A 27,288-nucleotide genomic window follows, 5' to 3' on the forward strand; every position below is an offset into this window, starting at 1 on the left:
TCCTAGACCATATATATGGTAGATATATGCATGCAACAGAGGGAAGCCAGGAGGAGGAACAGAATAAATGGGAACAGCCTTCACTAAGCAAAAGGAAAGAAAAAATAACTTGTATTGTCAAAGCCCATAGAATTCACAAACTGTATAGACTCTGGTAATGACAATTTGCTTTGTGAGAGTTAAAATGTGTTTGTGACTCTAACTAGGTATCACTATTCCACAATATTGTGAAATATGTGAAATTTATGTAATCACCTAATCTCAATTAAAGAAAAAAAGTGAGAGAAGGAATGGATTAGGAGAAAAAAGAAAGAAAGAAGTTACTTTCTAAGAAATCAATTTTTGTTTAATTTGGCTACCAAATGTATGAATGTAGACTGCATTACATGTCTTTTATTTAGAGCATTATAAAAAACTGGAAATGAATTAACAGAATAATTAAATACATAAATTTTGATAATTTTTATTGTACTCTTTGCAGTTCATTTTTTTCTTTTCTTCTTTGGCTCTTACCTTTTCTCAATGTTTTTGATTTCTGTATCCTTTGTCTTGTATATAAGTTTATCTGATTTGGGGAGGGGAAAGAGAAGTCCAGAAATAGTGGGACAAGAGTGAACTAATTCAATATTGATACTCACTAGACACTATGTTGGAAATGAACTATACCACTTAAGAGGGAGGGGGATTGGGAGGGGAAAACTGGGAGAAAATGAGGGCAGGGGTGATACTGTTCAAAAAGAAATGTACTCATTACCAGTCTTATGTAACTTTAGCCCCTCTGTACATCACCTTTAGAATAAAAATATTCTCAAAATATATACATATAAAATGCAGCCTATTAGACTGGAAGCAAACATATTCACAACATACATATACCTAAATATATTGTACTCATAATATATAGGAACTCTTGCACCTCTAGACTTCAAATACCACATAGAAAATAGTATTTTCAAAAGACACTCCAGTTGTACTGACTGATCCTTTCATCTTAGTTTTTCCTTGGATTACAAGTGTGTGCCATCAAACCTGATTTAAAAACCATTTTACAAGAATGAATCCATGGGCTGGGAAGGTGGCTCAGTGGTAGAGCACTTGCCTTGAATGCCTGAGGCCCTGGGTTCAATTCCTCAGCACCACATAAGAAAAAAGAAAAAAGCCGGAAGTGGCGCTGTGGCTCAAGTGGAAGAGTGCTAGCCTTGAGCTCAGGCCCAGAGTTCAGGCCCCACGACGGGACCAAAAAAAAAAAAAAAAGACTCTACAAAGCACTCACTGGAATAGCTAGACTTGAGAGACTATAGTACCAGGGGTAATTAAGTGAGAGCAACTAGAATTCTCACACATTGAGGTAGGAAGACACCTACTTTGTAAACAGCCATTTCTTATAAAGTTAACATACAGTTAGTATAAAAACCATCAACCTCACTCCTATTACTTAGAAGTAATTTTTAAAAAACGTTCTTCAAAAAGATTTGTACGTGTTTATATACCTCATATTCCTACTAGTCAATTAACTACTGAGTGTTGTTTACAGAGAATGTATGTATGTATGAAAAACAAACAACCGACTGAAGTAACAATGAATCAAAATAAATTTCTAAAAGTGAGGAAAGAGGGAAGGGATTGGCTGCAAAGGGGCACAAAAACCACTAGCTCTAATGTACTATGAGTTTTTTTGTTTCTTTTGTATGCTCTTCCCCCATGGTATAACCCCTGTTTTCACTGTATTTGATTCTGGTGCCCTGAATCTTGTATATACATTTTTCTAATTTGGGGAGGGGAAGGGAAATAACAAAATGCTGAAATAAGAATACAGGATGACCCATTGTAACAATGAGATGTACAAGACAGTATGTTGAAAATGAACTTTACAACTTTGTGGGGGGGAGAGGGAAGGGAAGAGTTGAGTAGGTGGGGAGAAAAGGGATGGTAGGAGAAATATAAAGAGGGTGTAACAATTCTTGATAGGAAATGGACTCATTACCTTACTCATGTAACTGTAGCCCCTCTGTACAGTATCTTTACAATAAAAATATATATTTATAACAAAAACACACTGGCTCTGAAAATATCCTCTTTGTTGAGTACTTCTATTTATCAAACTTCATTAATTCATATGTTTGAAACTGAGGGTACAATGTAAATTATACCAGAACTTTATTCCTATAACAAAAAACAGAGATGAAAATTTATGGTTAAGGAATTAATCCAAAGGTTCATCATCTGCAAGTGATATTAAGAGTAGTAATTCTAAAATGAAAGAACAAAGAAATAAAAGGGAAAGAAAAACCAAACAATATAAAACAAATTCCCAGAACTGAAGAATACAAACAAATGCATAGTAAAACAAATGTAAAAAAATCTACAAATGATAAAATTGCATTATTTCTAGTGTATAATACTGTATCACTTTAATCAGGCATGAGAAAAAATAAAGGCATTTTATACACTCAAAATTTCAAATAAAGGGCTGGGAAGGTAGCTCAGTGGTAGAGTGCTTGCCTTCCATGCATGAGGGCTTGGGTTCGATTTCTCAGCACCACATAGGCAAAAAGAAAAAAGCCAGAAGTGGCACTGTGGCTCAAGTGGTAGAGTGCTAGCCTTGAGCTGAAGAGCTGAGGGACAGCACCCAGGCCCAGAGTTCAGGCCCCATGACTGGACACAAAAAAAAAAAAAAAAAGAAAAGAAAATTTTTCAAAGAAAAATATAACTCCCATATACTCTATCTTACAAATTATCAGAAATTGATCCATCAAAACTACAGCCTAAAATAAGAGCAAGGTCTAAGTTTCAAGAAGCAGGACTTTACAGAGATTTTCAGAATATTGCTGAAGAAAAGCTCCAAGGTGGTATTATATAGCAGGCCTGGAGAAAAAACAAATCCCTAATGGAGAGTTGGAGGGAGAGGTGAGAAGACATTCTGATGAATGTCTCCAAGAAAAACAATGTTCCAAGGGGAAAAGAAACATGGAAACAAATACACACATCTGTACTGGCAGAGATGTAAAGCGCTTGGGAAGGATTTAGTAATGAATTTTCTCTCTATGGAAAACAAAAGGTAGCTCAATAAAAAGGCAATGTAGAAATATACTGAAAGCCTAAGCTGGAGAAAATGTTTACAAGGTTATCAAAATAAAAACCCTGATGTAACAAAAAAAATTACTGGTAAAAATACAAACAGAAAATGAGAGGTTGAGGACAAAGAACATCAATAAAAAAAAATTTTAATGGTATTAAAAAACATAGAACTTAGTAAACAACAGAAGAAAGCTTAAAGGAAGATGCCTCTAATGGAGAAAGAATTGAATATGCAAAAAGTCAGAACATAAACAATCATTTAAGACATAGATTTCTGATTAAAACTGGCCATAGATGTATAAATTGATAAGTAACTACAATGGAAAATTCACCAAATACATGAAACTTCTGAATTACTTAGCTTTCAGGGCAGATATGCTATGGGCTTTTAATGTCAGGCAGAAATGAGTGGGTCAATTGTCTATACATCAATTGTCACATCCAACTTAGCATACACTGTAGACTTACTTCATCCCTGTCTTGCTCAGGACCAACCAGGTCCATCATGCCACATACTTCATATCAATCAGACACTTCATTTCAACCCAATTTGCCAAAGTCTACATAATTATGCCTAGTGGGTGACTGAACAGGACATACCAAGCTGAAACTAATATTAACCCTGTGAAAAAAATCAAGAAACAGACTGCATCTCCATAATGCTACATTATTCTTTGCCTTTTGGAAGGATATTATGAACAGAACCCACTGTGTGCACGGAAGTAAACAAAAGCCACAAAATGACAAATCTAGAGAGATCTCAATTGGCCTTTCTTAATGAAAGGGAAAACTAATTGGGCTATATTTGGTATTCTGAAACAAATTCCAATGTCATTCAAATGGCAAAACAAGTAAATAGAAAACTTAAAGTGGGAGTGGAGTGTGTAGTGGGATGATTCCTTTGCTACGATCCATGGGAATTATCCCTTAAATCTGCCACTGAACTGCAGATTTGCTCAGTTAAACTAGTAGCTTCTCCCCATCTCTCCCATACTATGTATTTATTTACATGATTCTGGTGTTGACCATTTGTTTTATCATGGTCAGTAATTGTAAAATGTGTTGTCAGTCTGTGAGATAAGGAAGAAACAGACTACATGCCAAACAACCAGAAAAATTGGCAAGGCTTTAATTAGGCCAAAGGTGACAGGCTAAGATTGGATTTCAAGTAATTTATGTCAGGCCTAAAATAAATGTCAAGGCAACCACTATATTAAATACATTTATAACCATAAATATATAAAGTAGTCATATATAAGTAGTTTAATGGTACCCATTTCTCATTCTCACTAATAACTATCAGTATTGATACAATGAATTCTTATAATGTGAAAGTCATGTTTTACCACTAAGTCAACATTCTATTTTAATTTACTTAACTTTATTGATTCACCTGAGCTTCAAAGAGTCTTACTTAGGTAGCAGTATATAGATTCCAGCCATTCATCAACATTAGTGTTAGAAAAGATAAGAACTATTCTCAAGAGGAAAAACAGTTAATGATTTTTACTACTTGCCTTCTGTTGTTTGTAAAGCTGCATAAATCAGAAGTAAATATTGGTAAGAAATTAAAATATCTATGCTTAGAGAAAAGACTGATGGATGCACAAGTCAGGAAGATTTGTAATCGTTAAAAATCCATCATTCTATATTGTGTCTAAAGTCTCTACTAAATATTTTTGTCATCCAGGACAGGATGAACAGATCTGCTCTAAGCCATCAAATATCCTAAGACTTGTCACTGTTTGGAGGTTTATTTTTTTCATCTTAGAAAATTTTATCAGCCATACGTTGTTATGTCTTCAGGAAATTCTTTTACAAAGCACAAAAGTCTCTGAAAGATAAACCTTTAGGAGGAAAAAAACAATGAAACACCTTGAAATTGACAACACAAATATGCCTTGTCAAGCACACTGTCAGGAATTTTCTCTGTGATTCATTATCTTTAAATTATATTGGGGGGGAGCACGGCAAGGGAGGGGGTGGGGATGGGAAGAGATGGGAGGGGAAACAAAGGAAGAAGCAACAATGCTTGATAAGAAATGCACTCATTACCTTGCCCATGTAATTGTAACCCCTCTGTATGGTATTTTCACAATTAAAAAAGAAGAAAAGAAAAAAATTATATTCCAACCCTGAAAGTTGTAAAAATACAAATTATTCTTATGGAAATATAAATTAGTTATGACCAACAGAATACAATAAATTGTTTTCCAAAACAGACCCATGTTCATTTTAGCATTCCTTATCACTCTAGTTTTGGAGATAGTCTAAATTTGCTTTTGAACTTTTTATAATATGCTAATGGCTCCTTAATTTGTGACTTAAATAAAAATGTTCAGTATATATTCATGCTTTATCTGTATGAAATTTGTGTTTTTGCCTTTAAAACTATTCTCAAATATGCTAGTGTGAGGAAAGTATTCTACTTTGGATTAAAATAACTTTGACTTACTATTCAGCCCTGCAGAGTGACAAAAGCTCTCAGCCTCAATCAAAGTGAGTAAAAAGTGTGTTTTCAGGGCTGGGAATGTGACTTAGAGGTAGGTAGAGTGCTTGCTTAACATGCATAAAACAGTACCACATAACCAGAAAAGGCCAGAAGTGGTGTTATGGCTCAAATAGTAGAGTGCTAGCCTTGAGCAAAAGAAGCTCAGGGACAGTGCTCAGGCCCTGAGTTCAATCCCTAGGACTGGCAAAAAAAAAAAAAAAAAAAGTGTGTTTTCAGGGCTGATCTGTATACAGAGGATGAAACCACAAAACTCAAGACTATTTATGAAGCAAAATACAAACATTAAAGTGAAAACCCTTCTTTACTGGACTCCCTCTGTGAGTCTTAGACCCCCTCTGTAGTCACACTGCAAACACTATTGTTGATCTGAGGTGGTACTCTGAGAATTAACTGGCAGCGTACATGTAAAGAACCCAGAATACTTGGCATCAAACAAGGCCTAAATGTTAGTCATTTTTATCTTTAAAAAAAAGGTCATACTAATGAATGTACATTACATTTATTTTAACTATCTCAGGACCCAACAGAGTACACGTGCTTCCTGACTGGAAGAAGACCAACTTTTGAGAAGTATAATAAAGGCATTAACATTGATGGACTTTTTAAAATAGTTAAAATATATTTAGCATTGTGTGCCAGGGTTTATGCACAGAACAAGTTCTTTAGTACTCTTATAACCTAAAAGGTAATTCCTCATGAGGAATGTTGTTGTAATGGTCCCATTCTCCAGATGAAGAGACCCACACTACAAACATGAAATATGGCTTCAGTGCTTAAGTTCAAACACCTTGAAAATAGTGTTTTTTGTCACTGAAAAGAGATAAAAGTGTCACATAAAAGTCACTTTTATACACCAAGACAATGACTCATTAACTCAATTATTGTTTTTTTGTTTTGTTTTAATTTTATTTTATTTTATTTGAGAACATACTGTACAGAGGGGTTATAATTACATGGGCAGGATAATGCATACATTTCTTACCAAGCATTGCAGCCTCCTCCTTTGTTTACCCTTCACCTCCCTTCCCAGCCTCCCCCCTCCCCCCCACCCAATCATACCCCCCCTCCCCCCCCACACCGACATTGTAAAGCTGGTTTTGACATGACATTTTGTACTTCTCATTGTTGCAACAGGTCCACCTGAATCCTTAAACGACTTGTTTGTCCCCGTCTCCTCCACATGTTATACTGACATCAAATATAGTGAAAGTGGGGGTTACACTGTGGGGGAGGGACATACAAAGCAACAAAGAAATAATCTTATAAATGCGTTAGAAACACATGTATGAAAGAAACAAAAACATTAAAATACATATTTGAGGGTTCGTTTTCCTAACATCACATTCTCTGACTTTTTCCGCTTGACTCATACCTATACTAGATATTGCAAATAAGGGAAACCATGGGACTTATGTTTCTTTGGGCCTGGCTTACTTCACTTAATATAATTTTTTCCAAGCCTTTCCATTTCCTAACAAATGGGGAAATGTCATTCTTTCTGATGGAGGCATAGAATTCCATTGTGTATATATACCACATTTTCTTGATCCATTCATCTACTGAGGGGCATCTGGGTTGGTTCCATATCTAAGCTATGGTAAATAATGCTGCAATAAACATAGTTGTGCTGGTGTAACTCAATTATTGTTAAGAATTGTAAGGGCTCCTACCCTCCTTAAAGCAGGCTTTTCCTTGTGATCAATTTTGATGTTTTAACAGTTCAACTTCTGAACTGCAACTTTTGGCTACAAATTAGTTTATTCTATTCTGAAAACTCCTAAACTTCTGAGTTTAACACTTGAAAGTTATCTCTATACCTGTGGGCCATCGCCCCTCTTCCAAGCAGAATCAGCCAACCCTGAGATTGCCAGAGGGCTTTATGTACTCCCCATAACCATCCAAGTCTCCATTTCAAGGTGATTGAGCTTCTGAAAAATGTGTTGCACAGCTGCCATCTGGTGGGCATACATAAAATTTCACCACACCGCCTTAAGATCCAAGAGCCTGAACTCAGGTAAGAAATGCAAGTCCTGAATTACTAATTCATTATTATAATTTCAGTTTAATTTTCACAAATTATTGGAGCCACCCAGGACATTCTTTGATGTAGTAATATTGTAAAAACCATATGCTGACTGCCTGATATTTCTTAAATCTTTGGTTGTTGCGATTTCTCCAACCTCCTCAGTATATCTAAAAGGCACACTCATTCTAAAAGAAAAATAATCCTATAGCCATTATTACACATGATGGTGAAAAGTTAAACACAATTCCTCTAAAATTAGGAACAAGACAAAGATGTCTGCTCTCTCCACTACTCTTCAATATAGTACTGCAACTCCTACCTAGAGCAATAAGGCAAGAGATAAACGTAAAGGGGATCCAAAGAGAGAAAGAAGTAAATCTCTCCCTCTTTGTAAATGACATGGTGCCACAGAATCTGTGGGATTCTTTAATCCCACAGATTCTTCTAAGTTACTTGTGCTGATCTGAAACATTGGAAAAGTAGCTGGGTATACAATTTTTTTTTAATTTAATTTTATTTTTTGTGAACATACTGTACAGAGGGGTTACAATTACATGGACAGGATAATGCATACATTTCTTATCAAGCATTGCAGCCTCCTTCTTTGTTTACCCTTCACATCCCTTCCCTACCTCCCCCCTACCTCCCCACCACCCAATCCTCCCCCCTTCCCCCCCCCCCCCCCCCGCACTGGGTATACAATTTAAAAATCAGTAGCTTTTCTGTATGCCAACAATGAGAAGAGTGAGACTGAAATCAGGAACTCAATTCCACTTGTAAAAGCCTCAATAAAAAGAAACCTAGGAATTAAATTAACCAAAGATGTGAAGGACTCCCTGTGACGAAAACTTCAAAAACCCAAATAAAAAGGAAATTAAAGCAGATTTAAGGAAGTGGAAAAACCTCCCATGCTCCTGAATTGGAAGGATTAACATGGTGAAAATGATAATACTGCCCAAAGCTATCTACAAATTCAATGCAATATCCATCAAAATCCAAAAAACCAATCTTCAGTGATATAGAAGAAGTAATTCAAAAATTCATATGGAATTAACAGAAGACCCAGAAAATCAAAAATCATCCTTATCAGGAAGAACAGTGCTGAAATAATATCAACACCAAGCTTCAAACTCTATTACAAAGCCACAGTAATAATAAAAATAACACCTTGGTGCTGGCACAAGAATAGGCCTGAGGACCAATGCAACAGAAGACCCAGAAATGAACGCACAGAACTATAGCTTCCTAAAATTTGATAATGGAGTCCAAATCATCAGATGGAAGAAAGACAGCCTCTTCAACAAATGGTGCTGGCAGAATTGGCTATACACATGTAGAAAACTGAAGTTAAATCCTTATATATCTCCCCGCACCAGAATCAACTCCAAATGGATCAAAGACCTCAAGGTAAGAGCAAATACCCTGCAAATATTACAGGAAGCAACAGGAGATACATTAGGACTCCTTGACACAGGTCAAAACTTCCTAAGATCCAGAATCACAAGAAATCAAAGAAAGACTAAATAAATGGGATTGCATCAAACTGAAGAGTTTCTGCATGGCCAAGGACACGGCTAGCAAGATAAATAGAAAGCTGGGAGATCTTTACTAGCTATTCATCAGACAAGGGCCTCATATAAAAAATACACCTAGAACTCAAAAAAAAAAACCCTCAAAAACAAATCCTCAAAGAAACAACAACCTGGGGCTGGGAAGGTAGCTCAGTGGTAGAGTGCTTGCCTGGCATGCATATGGCTCTAGGTTTGATTCCTCAGCACCACACAAGCAGAAAAACCAGAAGTGGCAATGTGGTAGAGCGCTAGCCTTCAGCTGAAGAGCTGAGGGTCAGCACCCAGGCCGAGTTCAAGCCCCATGACCAACCAGAAAGAAAGAAGAAAGGAAGGAAAGAAAGAAAAAAAGGAGGGAAGGAAAGAAGGAAGGAAGGAAGGAGAAACAACAACCCAATTGATAAATGGGCTAAAGATTTAAAGAAAGACTACTATGAAGAAAAAATAAAATAGGCCAATAGACACATGAATCTCTGGCCATAAAGAAATGCAGGTCAGAAGAACACTGAGATTCCACCTCATCCCAGTCAGAATGTCCATTATCAAAACTGACAATAACAGATGCTAGCAGGGATGTGGGCAAAAAGGAACACTACTACACTGTTAGTGGAAATGTAAACTGCTTCAACCACTCTGGAAAGCAGTATGGAGTTCTCTCAAAAGACTAAACATAGAGCTCCCCTATGACCCAGAAATCCCACTCCTGGGCACAAACCAGGCTACTCATTGCGTTATTTATCATAGCCAAGATATGGAATCCACCCAGATGCCCCTCAGTGGATGAACTGATCAAGAAAATGTGGTATATATACACAACAGAATTCTATGCTCTCATCTGAAAGAATGACATTGTGCCATTTCTAAGTAAATGGAAACACTGGGGGGAAAAAAGTATACTAAGCAAAATAAGCCAGACCCAAAGAAACTAGGCATCATGGTTTCCCTAATTTTTAGTCATTAGAATATGCCTATAAAGCTACAAGTAAACCCAATGGATAGTAAAAGACAAATAATTACACCTGGACAGAATTAATTAAACAGCACTCTTAACATTCACACAGTGAGAACCAAGTAGGATATTATTAGGAGAGGATCACAAGGGCTCAAGACCTATGTACATATGATCATATAAAATGATGCTTATTAAACTCCAAGAAATGGGGCACTATTTGTAGTTCTTTCCTTTTTCCTTGGGTGTACTCGCTTCTGTCACTTTTTTATTTCTATGCCTTTTGTCTTATATGTAAGGTTGTCTGATTTGGAGAGGAAAGGAGAAGCACAGAAATGGTAGGACATACAGGTGGACTCATTGCAAAAATGACATGTACAGTCGTCATGTCAAAATGAACTTTACAACTTTGGTGAGGGGGAGGATGGGGGGGGGCGAGGGGGGGAGGATGGGAAGGGATGGGAAGGGGAAACAAAGGAGGAGGCTACAATGCTTGATAAGAAATGTACTCATTATCTTGCCCATCTAATTGTAACCCCTCTGTACAGTATTTTCACAAATAAAAAAAAATCTGTAATGCTAAAAAGAAAAAAAGAAATGGTAGGACAAAGGGTAAATCAATTCAGCAGTGAAATCCACTAGACACTATGTGGGAAATGAACTATATAATTTTGGGGAAAGGAAAGTTAGGAGGGGAAAACTGGGAGAGAATGAGGGAGTGGGTGATACTGTTCAAAAGGAAATGTATTCATTACCTGACTTACGTAATTGTAACCCATCTGTACATCACCTCTAAAATAATTTTTTTTTAATGTTTAAAGAAAAAGAATTTTTTTTCCAGTCATGGGGCCTGGGTGCTGTCCCTCAGCTCTTCAGCTCAAGGCTAGCGCTCGACCACTTGAGCCACAGCGCCACTTCCAGCTTTTTTCTTTTTAGCTTATGTGGTGCTGAGGAATCAAACCCAGGGCTTCAGGCATGCAAGGCAAGCGCTCTACCACTGAGCCACCTTCCCAGCACCAAGAAAAAGAATTTCTCTACCTCTCTGCCTAAAGAACAAGGACAAATATTTTCAACCTTTTATCTCTTCTTTCTTCATGTGAAAAAAAAGAAAGATGCAGTTTAAGAAAAGGGGGGGCATTAAAAAAAAACAGGTTGGATCTAAAATGTACCTGGAACTTAAAAAATCAAATCCCCCAACTACAAATCCTCAAAGAAATATCTGCCCAATAAATAAATGGGCTAAAGACTTAAAGAGAAACGTCGCTGAGGAGGAAAGAAGGATGGCCAATAGACACATGAAGAAATGCTCAACCTCCCTAGCCATAAAAGAAATGCAAATCAAAACAATATTGAGATACCACCTCACCCCAGTTAGAATGGCTAGAATCAAGAACTCTAATAACAACAGATGCTGGAGGGGATGTGGACAGAAGGGAACCTTACTTCATTGTTGGTGGGAATGTAAACTTGTTCAACCACCTTGGAAAGTAGTATGGAGGTTCCTCAAAAGACTCCACACAGAGCTCCCCTATGACCCAACAATCCACTTTTGGGCATTTACCCAAATGATCACAAACAAGACCATATTAAAGCTACCAGCACAACTATGTTTACTGCAGCATTATTTACTATAGCTAAGATATGGAACCAACCCAGCTGCCCCTCAGTAGATGAATGCATCAAGAAAATGTGGTATATATATACACAATGGAATTCTAAGCCTCCATCAGAAAGAATGACCTTGCCCCATTTGTTAGGAAATGGAAAGGCTTGGAAAAAGTTCTATTAAGTGAAGTAAGCCAGGCCCAAAGAAACATAGGTTCCATGGTTTCCCTCATTTGCAATAACTAGTATATGTCTGAGACAAGCAAAAATGGTCAGATAAGTTGATGTTAGGTGAAATGGACCCCAAGATAAGGACTCAAATGTTTTCTTCTTTCTTGCTATTGTTTCTAACATATTTATAAGATATTTATTTGTTGCTTTGTATGTCTCGCCCCCATGGTATAACCCATTTTCACTGTATTTGATGTTGGTATACTTTGTGGAAGGGAAGGGGAAAAAAAAACAAATTATTTAGGGATACAGGTGGACCCATTGCAACAGTGAGATGTACAAGATGTTATGTTGAAAAACGAACTTTACAACTTTTGCGGGGGGGGGGGGGAAGAGGGGAACGGGGGGGGGGGATGAGATGGGAAGGGATTGGAAGGGATGGGAAGGGGAAACAAAATAGGAGGCTACAATGCTTGATAAGAAATGTACTCATTACCTTGCTCATGTAATGTATGGTACTTTCATAATAAAAAAAATACAGGTTGGAATACTGATATGATACCACTATATGCCATCAGTAATGAAAGAAATTTCTCTCTCTGTTCCCAAGTTCATTTATATATTGGGGGGAAAAAAAGAATAAGGAGGCAGAGGTAAGAAGATCAAGGTCCCAGGCCTTCCTCAAACAGAAGTACAACACGCTATCTGAAAAACAAACTAAATTTAAAATGGGCTGGGATGTGGCTCAAGTAGTTGAACACTTGCAATCAACAAAATGCAGGCTGAGTTCCAACCTAAGTACTATCAAAAAATAATGAAAATAATAATAAAAAAGCTAGACATTGTCTTAACAAGAAAAAATTACAAAAATAAGCCTGAAATTTCACCATAATTCCTTGTATACAATAGATACAAAATTAGTGTTAATTGTCTCCTAATATTTTTCTAAAGTTAGTGACTATTTTATTTCATTACAATTTCTGGATACTCACTACAGAAGTTTACAGACTATAACTTCTATATTTTGATTAAAAAAGGAACTCCCTCAATGTAGATAAAGACTATTTGATGTAAAGGTGGTATTCATTTGATAAAGTAGAATTCATAATTTTATGGATTTATGACATTATGAATTAAAACCAAACAACTATGCTTTATGTAATTACTTTTAGCTCTTCAGTACTAAATATATGTTACCACCTCCATGTGTTCTTCCAAGAACATCAATCATTCTACTTTGTGTCAGTTCTGGACAGCAGGCAATATATTTCCATGTTTTATAAAACCTTTTCTTTAAAAAATATTTATTCTTCAACTATCATATACTTACGGAATGGAAAGGAGTCTTAAAAAGGTTTCCTGGTTAACACAACAACCAATATACAATTATTAAAAATAACTTGACTCATAGTCAAATTTATGTATCTAAGCAATTACATGTTTTTATTTATATTTGTTTTATTAAAGCAGACAAACATACAAAGACTCTCAACTTGAAGAGAATTTCAAGGATAACATTCTTCAATCCTCCAAACTTCTTTAATTTCCCCTCACAGAGAATGCTTTGATTTTTCCTTTTTTTTCTTACTTCTTCAGATTTCTTGACCTTTTACAAATAATTTTATAAAATTGTAACTTCTTTTTCCCACAATTTTAATAGCGTGGTTTTATTGTGATATGTCCATCATATATACATATATATATATATATATATATACATACATACATATATATGTATAAAGCTTGATTAGGCTTACCCCATCACCCTCCCTCACTCCCCTCCCCAATTTCCAACCCAGTTTCAGCAAGCTTCATTGTTCCACCTTACACATGCACATAAAGTATTTTCAGCAATAATGTATGTGCATATGTGAAACACCATGATGAAAACCTTTTGAACAACTAGAATATACTTTAAAAAAAAAACAATGGACAAGACTGTAAAACAGGTCCTATGTGTCGGGGATGCTACAGAGATGGAGTAAGAACAAGAATGTAAGGAGCTGTTCATAAGGTTAAAGGATGTGATTTCTAAGAAAGGCAGCTTATGACTCCTGACCCACGAAAGTATTGAGAATTCCATTGGATAGATGCTCTGAGGGAAACAGCCTAACATATTTGGCACAAAAAAACTAGGAGACTGTGGTGAAAGCCTTTCAGTAATAACTTTTATCAAATCAGGAGTTAAAATTAATAAATGAAGTACTGTAAGGCTATATCTATTCCATTTATTCACCAGTAGAGTCTATACAAATGTTAAGACAAAGCTGACAGTACAAAATATGAAAAAAGAAATTCTAGTACTATGCATAGCTTGATGTCATGGAGGAAAAAATACAGATACAAGAAATTATATAAGTTTAGAAGACACCACATTAAAAACTGTAATTCTTGGGAAACCAACAGTGGAATGACAAAAGTGAAATCAGTTTATCAAAGCTAGATTTTCTATAGTGAGGTCATTTTGAAAGAGTTAAGAAATCCTTACTCTTGAAAGAATACATTGAAAAATGTATTAACAAAAAAGTCAAATTAATATTGAAATTATAAATTATCTTCCATTTCTGCTTTCAAAATGAGTTAAATTTTATCGGTTATCCTCTTCCCAGATGAAAATATTTTCACCCTCAAACATATAATATATCCTTAATATATTTCCATTGCTAATATTTAAGGCTATCACAACTTGGAAAATACCTAATAAGTAAGCTTGACCAAGTATAATGAAACAACAATAAAAGTTAATATTTTCTCTTGCTGCTTGGTTGAGATTTGTTTTTGAGTGCTGCAACCTGTTGTTTAATAAGTTGTTATTCCCATCAACCGTTTTAAAGGTATTATTTGTCCAATTGGTATGACTTTGTGTGTTTGAGTTCACACCACCCACAACTAATGATGTATGCAAGAACAAACTTTTCTTTAAGTATGATTGAAAATTCTTTAAATTACTTTCTTCTTCTATGTCCATGAGGTTGATGCTTTCTGGCTTCCTTCTTTTATACACCTTATTGAAATAAGTCAGATCAAATGAATTACCAATAGCATCACTGGTGAAGTCTTTTCTCATATTTGCTGTATTCTTCTTAACCTTGAGTATGTTTTTGTTTGACTGTAGTAAACACGGATGTATTTTCATCCATAAATGGAAACCCAAGGAATTTTCAATATCAGAATCTTTTCGATAAGCAAATCCTCGGTCTTCATTTTCTGACTCGATAGTAACAGTCAGGATCGGGCAGTGTTGACCACAAACAGCATAGAGTCTATCCAAAGAATCACCTTCTTGAAGTGCAGCATGAGACATATTACTGCTAGGTAATGGTTGGTTTTTTATGGTATTATCAGAGACAGGGTGGACTTTGTTACTAACAGTTGTAAAGGAATGAGTGACAGATGTGCACACTCTTTCTGACCCATGATTACTCTTTTCCTCTGTGTGATGATTTGGTACACTCTCTTTAGCACAAGATTTATTCTGAACATCTGAAAAATCATCACAAAAAGGCTCAGAGTCACTACCATGAGGTAAGTTAAAATAATTGCATTTCAGTTCCGGAGGTTGAGTCATTTCCTCCACTTCTGAAGAGGACAACTCAGCCATTCTTGGGCCTGGGGCCAGATTTCCAAAATGTGAATATGGCACATCAGTACTGCTATTATCAAGCAGGGTATCCACTGATGTGGTGTCTGCATTGCCGTACATACCAGGATGTTCAGATGACACCCTGAGCAAATGATTTTCTCTAAGGAGCCACTTACCTTTGTCAATAAGTTCTCCTTCCTCTTTGTCACTAAGGATCCAGTTAGGATCATTTTGTTTTGCATCATTTTCCACAATGTCATCAGCATGATAACTGTCCTGCACATCATTAACATCACATTTACCTTGTCTTTCATTCAAGGGTTCCTGTAACATAGGTGAACTACCAGATACCTGTGCAGAAGAGACAAAAGACTGACCTTCCACATCATAAAATCTTGCTTTCCTAGCAGAGTGAAATTCCACAGAATTATAAGGATAAACTTGAGATCTATGTATAGACCCAGGAAAAAGGGATGGCTTAATAATGTCTGCTTTCCCATACAGCTTTTCTATTGTCCTTTTAACAAATCCTTTGTTGTATTCTTTCTCTTGAGCAATATCATCACTATTGTTGTGGTCATCACTAGATGTGTTACACGGCTGCTCACTCTCACTGTGTGGTCTATCATCTGTCCAGTCAGAAGTCACTGAACATTTGGAACATTTTTTTAAATCAACAGAAGACTTGCAATAACTACTGTTTTCCATGCTTTTCACCATTGTTTTAACTCTCGACTTAGTTTCTTTTGCACTGATGTCCTTTTCAGTACTTTGCTTGGAATCATAACAAAAATCTAAAGATGGTGGTGTCACTTGCCTCCCACTGGCTGTCTCAGAAATCACACCTTGTCTTTTTTCTCCTGTTATAAGATTCCTATTAGATTTGTCTATCAATTCCAAAATTTTACTGGCTTTTAACTCTTTTTCAAATGATTCTTCAGTAGAATTCTCTCTTACATTTACTGTATTAAATAAATCAACGTCCTGGTTTTCTAATTCCTCAAAGGACTCCAATTCTGAAATGTTATTTCTTTCACTTGATATGCTGTTAGTTACGGAACCTGGTTCTTCAGAAGTTCTAGATTCTTCCCTATCAAAGGATGTACTTTTATCCTGAAATTTCTTTAATGAATGATTTTTAAATTCATCTATAGAATTACACTTATCAACTTCTGGATCAGATTTATTTAGGAGAAGGGCACAGGGACTTAAATTACTGTCACTTTGATGTGACAACAATATGTTTAAGTCATTATTATATCCAGAATCTGCTAAAATATTTAGGTCTTTCTGGACTTCATCAACTCTTTTGTACTCTTTGGTTAATTCCAAATTATCTGTATGTTCATTTTCTTTGGAATTTAAAAAGCTGATGGTATTGCAGACTTGGATGGGACTATGGTTATCATAAACTGGGCAAGCTGCCTCACTGATATGTTCCTCTTGAGCATAATCCTTATGGGAAGATATACCATTGGTAGCTAGAAAATAAGCCTTATTCATGGAAGTCTGATCCATTGCACAACCATCACTAGTGAAAAAAGTAGGACTGTGGTTACATATAATATTCTCAGTACATATCTTACATGGAGAATCACATAACTTGCTAGTCATCTCTGAAACACAGAACTCAGCGCAACAGGCCTCACTGGAAGAGTGGCCTCCATCCAAAGACTTTCTTTGTATTCTTTCACTTTCACTGCACTTAGGAGCTTCCTGGATGTTGTCAGTGGTACAATTTGAAGAAGGACCTGCAGGTATCATACCTTGCCTTTTCTCTATGGATTCACTGCAGTTTGTGGTAGATTCCACTAAACAAGCAACAGCAGCCTTCAAGTCATCAGCTTCCTCTGTAATAGCAACATGCTTTAGAAACTCCAACAATGCAAGTGTTTCAGATCTGTTAGTAAACTCAGGTGCATCACCTTGATGGAAACTATTCATACTCTCCTTTAGGTTCAGCACCAAGAGCCAAGCAAGAAGGAGATTGGTGGATACATTATATATTGCTGAAGGTAAAGAGACACCTGAAAGTGGACCTGGCATTTGAAGAACTCCATTCTGAATCTTATGAATACTAGGCACTGAAGCTTGTAGTTGGCGAAGCAAAAGGAATGGTAAAAGGTCTTTTGTCATGTTGTCTTCCATAGAATCTACTTGAATGGCAGCCTCTACACTTTTCCCTTTTATTTCCTGGTACACAAGGCTTACCTCTGGTTCAGGCTTTTCAGTAGATATCTGAGTTTTAGTGTCATGATCATTAATAGCTGATTTCGTCAAAGTACAAAATTCATGCAGGGAAATTAAATAAGCATCCTCCAGAGATAAATCCTGACTTTCACAGAGATCTTTGTTAAGTTCTTCACCATCCTCTTTGGCAATAAGAGATTTACATACCTCTTCACATACATTATCTCTTACCAAAGTGGCATTTTTAGTTACATGCTTATTTCTTTCCATAACAAAATTATTTCTTTTTTCAGAACTTGTATGAGAATTATTTCCTGGAAAACCATTACTATTATAAGTTACCACATTCCTTTCTTTTTTGGATAGTGAAGCTGATTTCCTAGTTTCTAATGTTGAATATGGATTTATGTTTTGCAACCATCTCTGTATATAATTTTGAACTGAATGATGTGCTATATCCTCAGGAAAATCAGCTTTTTTCAAGGAAGCTAAAGAATTTTCTCTGGTTGTGACATGTTGTTTACTTACAATAGCACCTGATTTCAATTTATCCCCTTTTTGTTTTTTCTGGCTCTTCAAAGTTATACGTGAATCATTAACTTTTGGAATGGAACTCCTTTTTGCCATTCCTCTCAAGTTTCTAGATGCCATTTCTTCTTGAGACTTTAGTCCATGAAAACCTTTTAGTTTTTGCTCTAGGCTAAACACATGAAATAAACTTCTATTTTCCATGGTACTTTTGAAATATTTAGACTCATTAGGAAGAAATACTTCATCTCCTTGACCAACTTCTCTCTTTTTAGGTCCTACCAAGCTTACTTTCTTTAATGTTTTGAATTTTCTTTTGGCTAAAAGTCCTTGGGTCTTAAAATTCTGAATCGTATTTAATTTATTTCTGTGGATATTCTTGGAAAGTGTGGGACTGAGATTACTTTGGGAACAAAAATTATTTGATTCAATTGCCTTATCATCTGTATGGGTATCTTCCTCACAAAGCATGTCCCCTTTAAGGGGATTGCCTGAATCTTGCAAGATGGCTTCCTGTGTAATTCTACGTCTGTTTATTCTTGCACTAACATTGGAGAGTCCTTTGGCTGCAATAGCTCCATCCTGATATCTGGAATTTATCACTTGCTGGTGATATTTCTTCTTCTTCCTTTTGCTGGCAACAGATGGCAAAATCTGCTTTTCAATTTCTGGAGGATTGGTTAAGCCACACTGAGCAAATTCATTCACTAGTCTACCAAGTTTTGTCGTGTCAGTAGAGGATCCCAGTGAAGCACGAACCTCAGAAATACTTCTGTCAGTTTCAGAGCTGCTCCTTGAAGAATGAGCTGCATCTGCTGAAGCAGGACCTAATCTATTGGTGGAATTATCATAAGTTCTCAAGTTTTTGCTATCAGTTTTGCTGTCTGATATTACACTATTAACCACACACTCCTCTATAGTTGAGCTTTCTGATATGGTTGGTGGTAAACCATTATTATGTGACATCTTTAACGTCTTCTGACTTGTAATTTCTATAACACCAGAACTTATTGCACTTGACTTAAGGAGTCTACTTTCCTTTTGTCTTTCTAAAGGTGACTCCATCTGCTCATTGTTACTAATCTGAAGAAGTACCGGTTTGTTAGATACTGATGACATTTTACTGCAAGAATGTGTGAACATGTGATACTCAGATTTGTTTTCTCCAGCTTCTCTTTCTTCACTATAAGAAAATTGTTTCTCCTGAACTTCTGTTTCAGATACTAAGGTCACACTCCCTATCACAGATTTCTTTTGTCTTATTCTCCTTGGTCCAGGTGTAGGGGGCCTATAAAAATGATTCTTTACTTGATTCTGACTCTGCTGGATGTTATCTATGTCCACAGCAGTATTTTCCCAACTAGCAGAACTGTAAGTCTCAGCCTTTCTATCTGTCCCTTGCATGTTTATTTCCTCTGTCAAACTACCCTCTTGCTTGCTGCCTGAAACATCTCCAGTAAAGGAACATGTTCCAAGTTTTAAACTAGATGACTGATTATCTGTTCCTCCTGAAAAACTCTCACTCTTTTCAGCATTATTAGAAAGATCAGCTCTATTAACAGTGGTCGTCCACTTTACGGTTTCCTCCTCTTTTATCTTGAATCGAACTTTCATCTCAATGGTCACAGTACCATCTTGATTAAAAACAATTGATTTCTCAATATCATCTTCAGAAGGATAGACTGTTAAGTTCTGAGAATCATGTTTTTCTAAAGCCAAGCAATTTTCATTAGCAAAAGAGTAGTCTGAGTAGTAATGTGTTTTGTCAGAAGAAACAGAATAAACCTGGGAACTTGGGATTGAAGGCATATGTGTGCTCACTTTCAAGATTTTTAAGAATAAAAAATGCCCACATCAAAGTTCAATATGGAAAGCAGAAAAGTTATAAATATCCAATGTAAGAGGCAGCAAAAAAAAAAAGAAGAGAAAGGAAACATTAGTATTTCATAGTATAGTTATGTATCCAAACTCTATGCATTCAATAAATATTTGAGAAAACTTACTATAACACCTGGTATATCCTTTCTTTAAACCACTGGTAAAGAGAAACCTACAATTCTACGTCAATGAGGAAATTAATAGAATTTTAGCAACTTCAATAACATACTTTAATCATTAATTTAATATTCACTACATAAACAGGGTAGTTGTATAATATATTAAATATGACACATAAGACAACACCATTAGACATAAGTCTGGATTTTTACTTTTGTTGTTTTGAGATAGGTTCTTACTACAATAGCCCAGACTAGCCTTAATCTTCAAGTGTTTCAGTTATAGTTATGTGACACCACACACACCCACCTTCAATACCCACAGTCATGGGGCTTAAACTCTGGGCCTGCACACTGTCCCTGAGCTCTTCAGCTCAAGGCAAGCACTCTGTCAACTTGTGCCACTGCTCAACTTCCAGTTTTCTGGTGTTTAAGTGGATATAAGAGTCTCATGGACTTTTTTGCCCAGGCTGGCTTTGAACCACAATCCTCAGATCTCAACCTCCTGAGTAACTAGGATTACAGGCGTGAGCCACTGGTGACCAGCTTTAATATCACTTTTAATGTGCTCTTACCATTAACTCTGGTACTTTTGCTTCTCAAATTCAGTCAAATTCTTAGTAGTTTATATAGGTTTGCACATGTTCACCATCAGCTAATCACATTTAATGTTTCAGTTTAAATCCAAAAATATTTTCATTATTTTTGGTATACTTTTACCAAAATTCTAAGTGAAAATGTTTCACTCTTAATTTATTAAGCAAAACTTAAAGCCCGCAGATTTTTTTAAACGATCAAAAATCCTAATCAGAAGCCACCATCAGACACAAAAGAAGGGTAGGCTTGATGGCACACACCTGTACTCTCAGCTCTGGGAAAGTTAAGGCAGGGAGACTACAAGTTCCAGGCTACTCTGGTCTAGTCCCAGATTACCCTGGGCTATTAAACTGTATTTCGTCTCAAGAAAAGAAGGGAGATGGAAGGCAAAAAAAATGAAATTATTTTAGTGAAAGGGCCAACAGTTCTATCAATGTATAACATACAACTGACAGCCTAATGGCTATAAAATAAGTGCACAATGATGATATATTGAGTATACTGGTGAAATAATTAAATGACAGAAGTGTTTTACCCACATAAGCAAAAAGAATATTACTTCTTAAAATGCATATTATTCCATTTATAAAGACAATGAAAATTTAAAATTCGAATATAATGTATATCAGTATTTTAGGATAGAGCTAAAGTTTCTCTGTAAATACTAAACACAATGAATAATGAGATTAGCATTGACTTAAGAAAGCCCTCCTGCTTTGATATCCAAAGAGTAATGCCTCACAAAGCAGCAAACACAGGGAATTAACCTATATTACTGTTAATCAGCATGAACTGGTTAAATGAACATTTCTGTTAATAAAAAGAGGTCCTATGGACTGATAGTGTGTGTGTGTGTGTGTGTGTGTGTGTGTGTGTGTGTGTGTGTGTGTGTGTGTTAGTGCCAGTCCTGAGGACTGAGCTCAGAGCATGAGCACTGTCCCTGAATTTTCACTCTACCACATGAGCCACAGCTTCACTTCAAACTTTTTTGGTGGTTAATTGGAGATAAGAGTCTCTCAGACTTTCCTAGCCAAGCTGGCTTTAAATCACAATCCTCAGATCTCAGCCTCCTGAGTAGCTAGGATTACAGATGTGAGCCACAGGTGCCTGGCTGAACAGATTATTGTTACAGGAATAATTTCAGAGGACAAAGCATATAAATTTGAAAATAACACAGCATCTCTAATACTCCATCAAGCTCAGCTATGAATGCTTCATGATACTATTCAGAAAACAAAAGGCAACTATCAGCTATGTCACTTAAACAGGTTACATAAAATGCCTCTCCAAAACAATAATTAGGCTACTTTATTAAAAAAAAAAAACTGTGTATGGCTTGCCCATGTAATTGTAACTTCTCTGTATGGTATTTTCACAATTTAAAAAAAAAACTGTGTATGGTGACTTGCACCTGTAAATCTAGCTACTCAGGTAGCTAAGAGGAGGAGGATTCAATTAAAGACTAAACCAGAATAAAGATTCCTAAGACCCCTTTTCAAGCAATATCTGGGTATGTTGGAACACATCTGTCATCCCAGCTTTAGCTGGGATGAGCTTGGGAGGATCATAGTTCTAGGCAACAGGGCAAAAAGTTCACAGGTCCAGACAAATAACAAAACTTTATCACAAAAAAAAAAACAGCAAATAACCATTGCAAAAAAAAAAAAAAAAAAAAGAGTTTGAAATGTGGCTTAGCAGTAGAGTGGGTTCAAACCCTAGTACCATAAAAATTAAAATATAAAAGCATAACTCCTCAATTTAAATATATATATATATATATCATTAGTTGACTTGGAAAAGTCTTTAAAAATTACAATAATCTCTTTCTGACTACAATCTCTTTCTAACTATAAATACCCAATTTCATTTTAGGATTTTTTTAAGCCTCTCATGTGTTCTGTGTTAAATAAAATTGGTCATTAAAGCACTGTTGAAAACAAGAAAAAAATCTCTAGACTAAAGGCCTACATATTTATAGTTACTTACTCTTTCTGTTTTCTGACCTAGCATTTCCCTTCCGGTGCACACGGTGAGAGATCCCTGGTAATCTAGCAGGAAGCAAGTACTTTTGGACGTCATAATTTCCTGGTTTAAATGGCTCTTTTCCTGCTGCCACCACAGCTCCAGAACTCAGAATCACTGCCTGGAGACTAGGAACCTAGAAGAAACCAATGAATCATGGTCCTTATGTGAGCAAGTTTTCTTCTTTTCATGTAGTAATTTTATAACAGTGAATCAATTCACCATCTCCAAGGCTTATAAAAAGATAACCACTCATTTTCTTAGGCTTCAATGATATCTACAAAAATAAATGAAAATAACAACCACAAAAAAGCAGAAACATAAGCCATTGGGAACCTACATACTAGCTGAAGCTGAAGAGAAACAAGTTGGTCTTTGGTCCTAACTGAAAAAAGTCAAATATGCCCTAAGCTGGTCCCTGGTAGCTCAAGCCTGTAATCCTGGATAGTCAGAAGGGTGAGATCAGAGACTTCAGCTCGAAAAGTCTGAGAGTCTTCATCTCCTATTAACCAACATAAAAAGATGGACAGAAGACACAGCTAAAATGGCAGAGCATTAGCCATGACCAAGAGAGTAAAGAGAAAGCATGAGACCCTGAGTTCAGGCCATAGTACCAGTGGGGGGAAAGTCATACATTTCTGCCCAAAGTCTGATGCAATCAAGTGTATGGCTGTACTCAGAGCCACCTAGGAAAGGGCTTATTGAAAACCGTCTGGATAGGAAATGTGGTCTCTTGAGAACATATTATGAACTAGAGATATGCCAGGAGGAATTCCAGGAAAATGTTTTGTCTAACTAGATTGTCAAAACTTGATTCTGTGCCAAAGGAAGACATAATAGTAGAGGAAACTCTTGTGACCAAAACCCAGATTCTAAGGGCAAAACAAAATCACTCTCTATAAGCTCAACAAGGGGAACAGGAAAACTAGAGAGAAGGGAAGGAAGGAGTGATGAGAGGAGGGAGAGAAAGCTCGCCCACTAATGCAGAGAGAACTTTAACAGAGAAATGGAACTTTAAAAAAAGAAGGTGGGAGACTGGAAAGGAACAAAGAGATCTAGAACAGAAACAGAACTCTAAGAGAACTTGAACAAAGAATTGGAACTCAGAGAGAAAAATCTGAGCATAGAAGATGTGGACAGAAGAGAGAACAAGAACAAAGAGAACTGAAGTAGAACAGAAAGAAAAGAGACAAAACTGACAAAGAGAACTGGAAGAACACTAACAGGGAAGTGGAACATAAGGAAGGAACTAGAACACAAGAGAGAGAAGCACAAGAGAGAGCTGGAATGCAGAACTAGAACAGAGAGAGAGAACTAGGGCAGAGGGAACTGAAACAGAACTATAACTGAGAGACATGCAACTCATAAATGAAACCGAGAGCAAGCTGGAACAGAAAGAACTAGAACAGGGAGAACAGGAGGAACTTAGAAACTTATAACAAGAACAGAGAAAGAACTGAAATTCAGAGAGGACTGGAACAAAGAGAAGTAGAACAGGGAAAACTGTCACAGGGAGAACTGGAACTCAGAGAGGCCTGGGAGCCAGGGAGGTCGCTAACAGAGAGGACTGGAACACAAGGCAAGAACTGGAACTTGCAAGTGTAATAGAACTAGAACAGAGAGAACTGAAGCGGGGGGTAGGGGGGGAGAAAGGGGGGGGGGATATAGGACACAGGGAGCAGGGGAACAGGCGGAGGAGGCCAGGGCGGGGGAGGCCAGGGCCAGGGAGGCCAGGGCGGAGGAGGCCAGGGCCGGGGAGGCCAGGGCGGGGGAGGCCAGGGCGGGGGAGGCCAGGGCAGAGGAGGCCAGGGCAGAGGAGGCCAGGGCCGGGGAGGCCAGGGCGGGGGAGGCCAGGGCGGGGGAGGCCAGGGCGGGGGAGGCCAGGGCGGGGGAGGACAGGGCCGGGGAGGCCAGGGCGGGGGAGGCCAGGGCAGAGGAGGCCAGGGCCGGGGAGGCCAGGGCGGGGGAGGACAGGGCCGGGGAGGCCAGGGCGGAGGAGGCCAGGGCGGCCTTTTCCAGGACCTGACTCCCACCAGGCCCCAGACCCGCCCGGTGCCAGCGGGACTTCCCCACCTCTCCCCCACCATCCAGCTAGCTCACCTTCCTTCCATCCGTGGCATACAGTTTGGTCACTGGGCGCTGCATGACCACGGTCAGGTGCTGTAGAAAGGCCTCAAAGCTCTGAGTGACCCTCCTGGTCAGTAGGACTGTGCGCCTGGTCTTGGGGTCGCCATTCTGGAACACCAGGAGCCTCCTCGGGGCGCGGGGCATGCTGGGAGCGGCAGCAACAGTGGGGTGGCGGGACGCATGCGCACTTATGGCGAGGCTGCTGAGCCAGGGCCTCGGGCGCCTGCGGGCCCTGTCCAGGTCCACCGGCTGCACCTTGCGGCCATGCGAGCACAAATAGGACTCACCATCCTCCAGTTCCTCCAGCCTAGTGATATTATGCCGGCCTCGGGGGGTGCTGATGTTCCTCACCCCGAAAGGCAAGGGCACCTTCCTGGACAAATTATCCAGCAAAGCGTCGAAGGTCTTGAAGGAACGAGGGTTGATCACCACCCTGACTCCTCCGAACTGGGGGTCTCCGCTCTTATAGAAGCTGATCCGCTTGGCCACCACAGGATGAGTGATGCTTAAATGACGGCGGGAGGGAACTTGACCGTCAGAAGTTCTATGAATGGTGGAAAAACTAGTAGAAGGAGTCTCACTCATGTTGGCTGAGACCTACAGAGGAAAGCAAATTGTTCAGAATAACATTCTGCAGATGCACCATAGAGAATATATGATAATCCTAATGCATGCTAATTATATTTGATAGACATGCAGGATTGTATTTATTCATTATGCTAACAACTTTGAAGGAAAATTTGAAAGGACCACAGTAAAAAAAAATATATGCACAAAGCAATAAATAAGAACATTTATAATTGAAAAATTAAAAGGCTACAGACAGTAATAAGGATCAACATAAATTATAATGTATATTCCCACTCAGTGGAAAACTTCAGCCATTAAATATGGCTTTATAGATGTGTAATTTGGGTCATAGACCAATGACCATGACAAGTTGGGCATAGTGACTTGATTTTGTATTACTACAACCCCAGCACTAGAGAGGCTGAGGCAGGGAAATCACAAGTTCAAAACTAGCTTGAACTACATACCCAGATTTTGAAAACAAAGATAATAATCATGACATATAACTGAGAAAGTAGTTTGAAAACCATATATGCTATTATGTTGACTTATATAGGAACATCCTTATACTAATTGGGAAACGTCCATAAATATACATGTAGGCCAGTGTTAATGCACATTACCACTGCAAGGCAGAGCTATGAACATTTGTAGGACTTATTTTCATTTTTGTTTTCCTTCTACTAGAGATATAGCCCTGAGGCTCTTACATGCTACACAAGCACTCTACTGCTAACCTACCTCCCCAGCCCCATTTCATATTTATTTTACACTGACTGCTACCTTTCTTGAGACTTTGAAGTTAATAAAGTTACACAATTTACAAAACAAATCCAGAGTTTTATAATTCATCACTGGGTTCTGCTGGTCAACAGTAAGGGAGGAAAATAGGAAAAGATTTTAAAGTTCATATTGTCCTTTGGATGGAACCAAATGAGTATATCTGAAGGATAATATGTACCCAACAATAAGTTCTAGAAGGAAATATCACATAGACCTTCAAATATGAGCCATATTTAGTACCAGATGTTTCCACTGTAAATTAGAAGGGGGTGGGGAGATGCAGGCAAATCATCTGACACATCAACCTGAGCTGGCCATTTTCCTTTACAACTTCTCCATCAAGCTAGTTTTTCTTATGTTTTTTATTTTATTTTATTGTAAAAATGCTGTGCAGAGGGGTTATAGTTACATGAGTAAGGCAATGGGTACATTTCTTGTCAAGCAATGTGTTACCCCTTCCCATGTTGTTCTCCCACTATCCCTTCCCTCCCTGACCTCCTTCACTCCCCCCCCCCCAAACTTGTAAAGTTCATTTCCAATATACAGTCTTATGGTTATCCTTGTTGCAAAGGGTCATCCTGTGTCCTTATTTCAGCGTTTTCTTATTCCCTTTCCCCTCCCCAAATTAGACATATGTATATACAAGATACAAGGTACCAAAATCAAGTACAGTGACAACAGGGGATATGCCATAGAGGAAGAAAATACAAGGGAAACAAAAAAAACACATAGTACATTAAAAACAACAACAAAGAAAGACCTCTTGTGTCCATGTCTTATCTTGGGGTTCATTTCACTTAGCATCATCTTATATGGTCATATGTACATAGCTCATCTGATAAAATTATCATAGATGTATACTAATTATTGCAAATGAGGGAAACCACAGGACCTATATTTCTTTAGGCCTGGCTTATTTCATTTTTTTTCCAAGTCATTCTTTCTGATGGAAGCATAGAATTCCATTGTGTATATGTACCAG

General features: G+C 37.6%; 1 protein-coding gene across 2 annotated transcripts in view; it reads right to left on the reverse strand.

The window, feature by feature from the left end:
- The window catches only part of Rp1 (RP1 axonemal microtubule associated), a 172,292-nt gene extending 146,754 nt beyond the window's left edge, over positions 1-25,538 (reverse strand). The window contains exons 1-3 of one of the 2 annotated variants that reach the window (XM_042696148.1): positions 24,927-25,538; positions 22,791-22,962; positions 14,497-20,030 (exon numbers count right to left, since the gene is read on the reverse strand). In XM_042696148.1, coding sequence (XP_042552082.1) covers positions 14,497-20,030; positions 22,791-22,962; positions 24,927-25,538 — 6,318 coding nt within the window. Of the gene's footprint in view, positions 1-14,496; positions 20,031-22,790; positions 22,963-24,926 lie in introns of those variants that run through there. The other variant, XM_042696149.1, reaches the window with a different exon arrangement.
- Between the last annotated feature and the right edge of the window lie 1,750 nt (positions 25,539-27,288).

Source organism: Dipodomys spectabilis, unplaced genomic scaffold (assembly GCF_019054845.1).
Source record: "Dipodomys spectabilis isolate Male_0828 unplaced genomic scaffold, ASM1905484v1 ptg000199l, whole genome shotgun sequence".
Classification (NCBI taxonomy): domain Eukaryota; kingdom Metazoa; phylum Chordata; class Mammalia; order Rodentia; family Heteromyidae; genus Dipodomys; species Dipodomys spectabilis.